The sequence below is a fragment of the Drosophila obscura genome, unplaced genomic scaffold (genome assembly GCF_018151105.1).
Source record: "Drosophila obscura isolate BZ-5 IFL unplaced genomic scaffold, ASM1815110v1 contig_186, whole genome shotgun sequence".
NCBI classification, from domain to species: domain Eukaryota; kingdom Metazoa; phylum Arthropoda; class Insecta; order Diptera; family Drosophilidae; genus Drosophila; species Drosophila obscura.
The window spans coordinates 1,213,534-1,222,190 of NW_024542774.1; the positions used below are offsets into that span (position 1 = coordinate 1,213,534).

Below are 8,657 nucleotides of genomic sequence, written 5' to 3' on the forward strand. Positions count from 1 at the left end.
TGAACCGGGCGAACGGTTAAGCAAGTCAGTCAAAGCAATGAAAACGAAAGCAGAAAGCTTTCGCACGAAGCTTTCATAAGCACTACACAAACAACCGTTAAACAGCCTCCAACCAGATAGGATAGTGATTGGCATTCGCAATTAGCGATTAATATTGGATTTGTATCGATACCGACAAGCTTTCGATTGAAGCTCCAAAACGGACAAAATTGTATTTGGAATGCAAAATATTTAATGATTTATTTATTGACCCAACCAACATTGATGCTTTCTTAAAGCTTACCCTGACAATGTACGCTGCCTGGGTGAGGCTGTTTTTATAAGTATTTTGATCTTAATCCAACATTTATTTACATTTACATTTCAATAATAGACTACACAATAATGTATTTGGGTCTCAGCAATCACTGGTTTGTCAGACGGTGAAAAATCAGTGGCTAAGCACCGTAGGAACAACAATCCATGTCGATATAAAACCAGCCTCTTACAGACTAAAGCATCGTTCAACAGCCTTGGCACTAAGAGCAGCTTGCAGTGCTCAACACGTGAGCAGCCGTCCTGCGACTACTGATACAATGTAATGCGATATAGAGGTACATAAACTTCTTAATTATAAACTAGAGGAATCCTGAATCGTAAGTTTATGCGAGTTTCGTTCAATTGTTGTCCTTCTTTATGGCTTGAGCCTGACCCTCGGCTCTTTTCCGCTTGGCCAGCATGTAATGCGACACGTTCTCGTACACGAGGAACGTGATCATGCACGCGGGTATCACACGCGTCAGACTGGCCTGCAGGCCCTTGTAAAAGCCGCCGACGCCCTCAAATCTGCAATGAGACGAAACATGGATAAGGGGGTTAGTGACTGTGATGAGGTGGCTACAATTACTTACAGTACAACGCGTTGGCTGTTTCAGTTTAGCAAAGAGATTCTCCACAAGTGACGAGAATGGGAAAGAGCGAGGAGCAGGGACTACTTACAACACAGCGTACGGCTGAAGCTGAAGCCCATAGCCCTTGGCCAAATGAAAAGACTCTGGTTAGACCCGAGACATTCTGGTTTTTAGTTTTCTTTTTTCGATTTTTTTTTGTTCCTTTTGGATTGCCATCATGGCATTTTAATGTAGGTAGGTATGTAACTAATTTTGCATTTTCTTCTCTTGGTTGTATGATTTGATTGGGATTGTTCTGCTTCAACAGCTTAGTTGGTGGTTCACAATGCGTTTTATGCTTATTTACATAAGTGTCAAGGTTCATTTCATCCTTAAGATTATAAACCATTTGCGAAACTATGAAGAATCTTTTTGCCAAAACGAAATTTTGTCGCAACTAAACTAGAAACTGGTTTCAGCTGCGCTTACAATTCCAATCCATTACAAAATAAATAATTTAACTAAACTACCAACTAAATGTGGGTGTGCGTGTGTGTGTGTGTTGCTTCTGTGAAGTGTGCAAGAAATGCATCTTTGAAATTACAGACCATCACAACAATTACACTTTCAAAGTGAAGAGGCGCAGAATGTAAAATAAACTAATTATGGAATTAACTTAGGGCTAGTATTTAGGTGGTTCTTAATTGAATTATAACAATAATACAAAACATGTTGTCATTTTTTGCTGCTTGCTGCACATTGGAGGAAACTAGAAAGATTCGTGTATTCTAGGTGCTTAAATTCTGTTCCAGATTCTAGATGTTAGATCCTAGGCTCTGGTTAATACTCTATCTAGCTGGTCAGCTTCTCCCAAATCAGCATGACCATGCAGATGTTGGGCGTGACGTGGACCAGGTACGGCACAAGTCCCTTATAGAAACCGCGCATGCGTTCGTACCTCCAAGTCTGTTTGATGCAGTCCCAGGTGCCGTTATAGCGGTGGTGATGATCCTGCAGTCGGGCACGCACCACCTGGTACGGGTATGTGGCTGCTGCCGCAATCAGCTTGGAGACGGCCGCAAAGGCCAAATACTCGGTGGTGGCCTGTGGATGGAAAGCGAGCAACGGTTAGAAATACGAACGAATTTTTCTTGAACAGCTGCCAAAACGATCAGACGTCACCATATACCAGTCGCAGCCGGATATATACAGATATGGATGTGCATATATCTGTGTATATATATATATATTAAATGAGATGGCAACGGCACGAGCAACCTGGTCATGTGATGCTGTTCCCCACTGATTCGTATACACACCAGTTTCGTATCGATGGGCAGCTTGCGGTATTCGTTGTAGGCGTTCTTCATCTCCTCGTAGGTCATGAACTGAATGGCTCCGTGGGAGACGCCCAGCATGCCGGGCACGAACCCTCTGTATAGTCCCCTGACACCCTCCTCCTTGTAGATCTGGCTCAGGGCATGCACCATTCCCCGGTACTCGGCACTGGTCGAGGAGTCACATTGCAGACACAACCGCGTCTTAACCACCCAAATGGGATTGGTTAGGAGCAGGGTGAGGGCTCCAGACTCGGCGGCAGCCAGCATATGCATGGCGGGACCCAGCGGCATCGTTGTGTTGCCGCCTTGGATGAATGTCTTGATGGTGTTGTAGCTGCAAGTGACAAGGTAAGTGTTATTTGTTTGATTCTTCGAGATGATTGGTATGTTAGATCCACTTACAACATGAAGTACAGCCCCCAGGAGGAGCCCGATCCCCAGATATTGGGGGTGACACCCTTGTAGAGCCCCGGAAGCCTTCTTGACGGAAAATGGTGGTAAAGGCGCTGCCCAATCCACGATACTGGGGCACTGTCGCTGTCCGTCCATCGTTAACTGAAAGTAGACAAACCGTTGGTGATAAATACGTCTAGACACTGCAATAATAATCTTGAGACCATATAGTTGGATAATTGAGCAGAAGGGTGAGGCGAGGATACGTCATTCCGGTGGTTGTGTTGTTCATTACCGTAGGCAACTGTACGGCCCTCGGCTCGGTACAGCGAGGCCCGGAACGGACGGCAAATCAGTTGTTGACTCCAACAGGCCGTGGCCAAAGTTGTTTTCGCCAAAGAGATAGCGTTAATTGCCAGCGGATGCGATAAGCAGCGGGAGTCAAAATGAGCCCTACATGTTTACGCGTCCATTAGCATCTATTTATATGAGAATATGTACGACCAGTAGGAGCGGAGCTGGCCTGACAACAGCGCCACAAGCCAGAAAGGGGGCTCGTCTGTCGTCGGAACTTTCAGTATTCTTAATTTTTGTATTTCTTGGCTATTTTTAGCTGCCCCATGAATGACCTTGAGCGATGGCACTAGCTGTCTGCTGCTCCGCGGGTCCGGATGATGATCTATAAATCAAACATACACATATCTACCGACACAATCGAGTTTTGGGCACAAAGTAATGAGTTTTTGATGGTGCACTCGATAGCCCCCGATAAGGTCACTACAAGTGGCGGTGCTGATTCAGCAAACTTCCCGCTTGGCAACAGGCTGGAACTCGTTTTGCGGCTGCTTGTGCCACATAAACCGGACAGTACCCAAAGCTCTCGGCTGTCAAGCGCCGAAAGTTGCCGTTAACAAAGAAAATGTACAGTCAACGGCAGCAGCAACAGCACCAGCACCAGGACCAGCATTGGCAGCGGCGTGGTCACGTGAGCAAAAGAGCAAAAGCAAACAAGTTTCGTGGTGCCCTCTCTGAGGCAAATGCGTCATCGCAGCAAACAAGAAGGCCTTGCGCAAGTCAATAGAAAACAGCTGTTGAAAACTGGAGAAGATTCAACGAGTTTCCGAACTGGAATACATAGATATAGAAGAACAGAGAGCTAAAAGCTGGGTGCTATCTACCCGTACACTCTCGAATGTCTGGGTCTTTGAGCTGCTTTATCAGTTTACGAAATTTCGTATGGTGTGATTTTATTCGCATAAACAACCTAATTTGCTGGGACTCCCATTGTGGTTGTTGTTTACTCAACATTTTTTCTGCTGAATTTGCATATTGACTCTCTTTTAGCGCTGATCTCAAGCAGCAACACAACAGTAATAATATTAAATAAACCCGCTCCTGTTGTTGTTATTTTGAACCCGACTACACGGAAATATTGCTCGCGTACACATATTTTGCGCATGAAGCGCAAACGAGGCCAACTACATTTATACATGTATGTTGGGATATGATTCATTGAATGTTTTTCCACAAAATAAACACAAGAGGCGAAAACAACGACTTTCAGCTGATTCAAAATGACAATCAGCTGTTCGCTTCCTCTGCAATTCTAACTGTGGATGGCAATCATTGAGGTTAACTGTTAATATCGATCTTTGTACATTTGAGGGCGTGTTTTTGTTTCCTTCTCGAGAATTCTAGATTAGAGTAAACTTAGCCAGCAGTACAGAGCATAATCAGTCATACGGAATTATTGTCAACAAATCAATAAATTTCGACCAGCTATCGGACTCGTCAGCAAAAAATATAAATCAATACACAAAATAACAATCATCCCAGCCCGTCATCGTCTCTGCTTACGGACGGACGAAGCTTTGCTGCAGTTGAGACTACAGCTGCCTCGAATTTTCCATGGAAATTTTCCAAATGCACTGCGCAAACACATTCGAGAGGGTTGGGGTGGGGTTGCGAGGCACAGTGCAATCTCCAGCCAAGCTGGCGACGCTGTGGAATCGTCTGCACGTGCTATGATGTCCACTATCAACAACTGGCGGGCCCAAGCACAGTGGAGACCGCGTAAAGTGGATGAAATGTTACTCACCAGCAAATCGAATCTTGATAAGGTCCAGTGGATGAAGTATAATTGTGGACGCTACACCTCCGGATACTCCGGCCACCAGATGCTCGTACTTGAAGTGGGCCAACACATTGAATTTCTTGGGACTGCCCTTGGCTGCTGCTCCGGTGGGATTCATTTTGGGATTGATCTCTCTTGTGTCTTTGTATTATTGCTATAATCTTAAGCTTTCCTTTCTGCGGCGTTCACTGTGCGCGTGAATTGTGCTATAACTATGTACTACTATTTACACTCTTTGGCTTGAAAAATGCTGCTGACACATGGGCGCAAATCAAAGAAATTCGCTCGCCGAATTGATCTTGTTGCTAGGCGCACACTCTCTGTGGTTCTGGTTGCTGTTGTTGGCGGCGTCACTGCTGCTGCTGCTACAGTTGATACACTCCTGCCTTTCCTTTATTGTTGCCCAGCACATATTTTCTCTTACTTTGTTTCCCAGTGTACAAGACTTTTTCTCAGTTTGAAACTCTTGCTGTTGCTGCGCTCCTAAATTGCTGATGAAATATCTTCAATTGCTTGGTGGGCAGCGTTCGCTGGCGCTGCTTTCAATCTTCTTCCGATTAGCAATTATTTTCGCGTAGCCATTCGCTTCTTATGTAATGCCAAATGCATAACTTTTCTGCAGATTGTGCTGTTCTTGCCGTAGACGCTGCCAAGCTCAAGTAATGTATTATCTCACTGCAAATTATAGCTAGGCACGTGCGGGAGCGATTAATAGTTATTTAAGACTTTTCGGGTGCGCGAGCTGGCTGGAACGAATGCGAAAAAAGAAAATGAATGGGCGGGCTTTGGGCTTTCAATACACACGAACAGCTGTTTGACAGTTTAAAAGCTCGATTCAGTGTGACCGCGTATTAAAATATACCCATCTGATCCGCAGAAATATACCATCTCATTTTCAAAATATACCGTGGTAATTATATTCCTCAATATTGATATTCGATTTAATATTAAAAGCTTGTTAGGACTCTCAGCACTGAACATATAATTTATTCTGATAGAAAAATCATTTTTCTACCAGATTACTTAATTTTAAGGACTCCTTTTTATTGGATTTTCTAAAAAATGCGAGTCTGCGAATAAATAAAAATGACAAACTTTCAATATACATGAATAACAGCTGTTTGACAGTTCAAAAGCTTGATTCAGTGTGACCGCTGATTTTTTAATTAAATAAACCCGTCTGATCCGCGGAAATATACCTTCCCATTTTCGAAATATACCGCAAAGTATATAATATACTGCGAAACTAAAATAAATAGTGACGCGCGTAATTTCAAACCTTACTTGACGTTGGTAACTGTTGAATTTATTAAACTTATTATTTACCTCGTACCTCTTTGGAAGGCGATATAAAAAATATTAAGTGTTGCCGTATTGGCCGGAATTGGCGCGCTGGAAAAACAATTTCAAATGACGGAAAATGAACCAACAACGTTTTACTAGCCAGTGATTAGGTGCACTTATTTCATAAACAATTGCAATGCTTGATTAATTAAACTCTCGCATTCGCTAGGAGCCGAGTGCATTCTCTGAGAAGTGCTCTTTCACGCGCAGACGGTTGTCAAAGCCTGCGCGTGAGTACTCGCATCCAATTAAATTGACATATTTCGAGACGAGTGGCACTTCCTGATAACGAGAGTGCCTGTCTTCCCGCTAGGTGCATTTCTTCCATTATTTGACTAGACTTGACTTTGTCGAAGGAGACGTCATCGGAGTGGAGAACGCAGTTTTCCAAGTATCCGGGAGTAGCAAAGTTCAGTTCACTCTTTACTTTGTGGTAGGTTGGATAGAGTCCGATAAGCACGGGCAAGACACACGCCAGATGACTGATCAATTGTTTCCTCTATTCCCACATTCATTGGCTACTTGCTATCGGCATTAGATAACACCATCTGGAGTGGCCACTCCTGGGACAAATAAAAGCCCTGTTCGGATCTACTGGCGACACAGTGAACGTTCGACCGTTCAAGACACCAAAATGAGACTGCTCCTCCTCCTTCTTGCCATCCTGCCGCTGGCCATGGCCGCGCCTAAGTCGTCGGCCACGGGCCGCTTGGCCATTCGCTACGACTTCTTCAAGGTCTACAGTTTGTTCATTGAGAACGAAGAGCAGATGGAAGAGTTGAAGAAAATCAACGAGGAAATTTCCGTAAGAAATCTGCCATCTGCTAGGAGAACAGGCCAGTGCAATCCGAATCTCATTCCAGGTGCATTTCCTCAACGAGCTGGCTGGTCCTGGTAATAGTTACAACATCATTGTGGGTCCCCTGCTCCAGAAGTACGTTGAGAATACCCTGGAATACTTGGAGATTGTCTATAAGGTGATTGTCGACGATCTGCAGAAGTAAGTGCAACTGATCTCTGCCCGGATCATATCTAAAGCTTCTGTTACTTAGATTGCTGGATAAGTCAGCTGTGGATAAGGACTCTGAGATGGAGTGGGAGTCGTATCACACACTGGACACGATCTACGACTGGGTGGACAAGGAGTGCGCCGCCCACGACTACCTGGAGTGCAAGGTGATTGGCCAGTCGTACGAGGGTCGCGACATCAAGAGCATCAGGCTGTCGAAGCGGGAGGGCAACAAGGCCATCTTCCTAGAGGGCAACATACACGCCATGGAGTGGATCTCCTCGGCCACCGTCACCTTCCTCCTCAACCAGCTGATTAACTCCGACGACCCTGAGATGCAGCGCCTGAGCGAGGAGTACGACTGGATTGTGGTGCCCATGGTCAACCCCGATGGTTTCGTCTACACCCACGAGGTGGAGCGCCTGTGGCGCAAGAACCGCCGCCCCAATGGCGCCACCAACTCCTCCGGCATCTGCTACGGCATCGACATGAACCGCAACTTCGACTACCACTGGGGCGGTGCTGGCTGGAATATCGATGAGCCCTGTGATCACTGGTTCGGCGGCGACGAGCCCAACACCGAGATCGAGATCCTCTCCCTGCAGTCATTTGTCAGCTCCTTCGACGACGGCTACATCCGTTCCTACATGGCCTTCCACGCCTACGGCCAGTACGTGCTCCTGCCCTACGGCCACAGCAACACCGAGTTCCCCCCCAACTACGAGCAGATGAAGCGCATTGCCGCCGCCTTCTCCGATGCTGCGTCTGAGCCCTACGGCTCTGGCTTCACCTACGGCGCCAGCGGTCTGCTAAACTGTGAGTATTACGAGTGATACCCGATACACTGATTTCGCAACTAATCGCAAATCGCAACCAACACTCACCTTCAGATGTCGTCTCTGGAGCTGCCAAGGATTGGGCCTACGGTGTCAAGAACATCCCCTTCACCTGCACCGTGGAGCTGCGCGACAAGGGCACCTACGGCTTCTTCCTGCCCTCCAACCAGATCACCGAGGTGGGCGTCGAGGTTACGGCTGGTCTGATTGGCTTGGTCAACAAGGCAGCCGAGGAGGGTATCTTTGATTAAACAACACCAGTCCGGGCGATGGAAAACCTCTGTGTGAATATACCGATTTATATGTAGCTTCTGTAGAAAATAATAAATATATTCATTTATATTTATTCCGATGAACATTCAAATTAATGCCTGAACTGCTTAAATCGATTTGTAACGGGTCTCAAAAGCTCTCTGAAACCAAAACAAAGAAAGCTCCTGCTAAGCTGTAAGTGTGGAAGGGCTTTTTGCGCCACTCAGGTTTTAAAAATGGATAAAAATACCCGTGTGGATATTGCTCTGTTCCTTTATCCACATCCACTGCTACACTGCTGCTAAAATTAGCTAATTAACAATGCAATAATTTACAGCCACTTTATGGAATTTTGTAAATGTTTCGAGTGAGCCATTTCGTGTATTTGTGCTGCAGTTGCACATAGTAATCCATTGATGAACATTGCATCTCTTTGGACCCATCAACCCATTCGCTGCCCTTGGCAGTATTCCGTAAGGA

General features: G+C 45.6%; 3 protein-coding genes across 3 annotated transcripts; 1 reads left to right on the top strand and 2 right to left on the bottom strand.

Annotated features, from left to right (window-relative positions):
• Positions 1 to 214: 214 nt before the first annotated feature.
• LOC111072610 (mitochondrial folate transporter/carrier) lies at positions 215 to 4,854 on the bottom strand. The gene is given in 6 exon segments (XM_022364591.2): positions 215 to 825; positions 1,828 to 1,973; positions 2,189 to 2,543; positions 2,612 to 2,675; positions 2,678 to 2,764; positions 4,701 to 4,854. Coding segments are annotated over 6 exon segments (975 nt in total). The 3' UTR covers positions 215 to 656.
• Positions 4,855 to 4,993: 139 nt separating this feature from the next.
• On the bottom strand, positions 4,994 to 5,533 carry LOC111072611. The gene has a single exon (XM_022364592.2). The coding sequence runs from the start codon at positions 5,146 to 5,148 to the stop codon at positions 5,008 to 5,010; it is 141 nt and encodes a 46-aa protein (XP_022220284.1). The 5' UTR covers positions 5,149 to 5,533; the 3' UTR covers positions 4,994 to 5,007.
• Positions 5,534 to 6,672: 1,139 nt separating this feature from the next.
• On the top strand, positions 6,673 to 8,271 carry LOC111072621 (zinc carboxypeptidase). Its single transcript, XM_022364603.2, has 4 exons — positions 6,673 to 6,885; positions 6,944 to 7,080; positions 7,133 to 7,905; positions 7,980 to 8,271. Exons 1-4 carry the CDS (start codon positions 6,715 to 6,717, stop codon positions 8,174 to 8,176), a joined length of 1,278 nt encoding a protein of 425 aa, XP_022220295.2. The 5' UTR covers positions 6,673 to 6,714; the 3' UTR covers positions 8,177 to 8,271.
• Positions 8,272 to 8,657: the final 386 nt, after the last annotated feature.

What these genes read in the sequence shown, in the direction of transcription:
- LOC111072611 (XM_022364592.2), bottom strand. Translation starts at nt 5,148, where the DNA reads ATGTGCTGGGCAACAATAAAGGAAAGGCAGGAGTGTATCAACTGTAGC.
- LOC111072621 (XM_022364603.2), top strand. Translation starts at nt 6,715, where the DNA reads ATGAGACTGCTCCTCCTCCTTCTTGCCATCCTGCCGCTGGCCATGGCC. An exon ending in ATTGTCGACGATCTGCAGAA is followed by an intron (nt 7,081 to 7,132) that starts GTAAGTGCAACT and finishes TCTGTTACTTAG; the next exon opens with ATTGCTGGATAAGTCAGCTG. An exon ending in CGCCAGCGGTCTGCTAAACT is followed by an intron (nt 7,906 to 7,979) that starts GTGAGTATTACG and finishes ACTCACCTTCAG; the next exon opens with ATGTCGTCTCTGGAGCTGCC.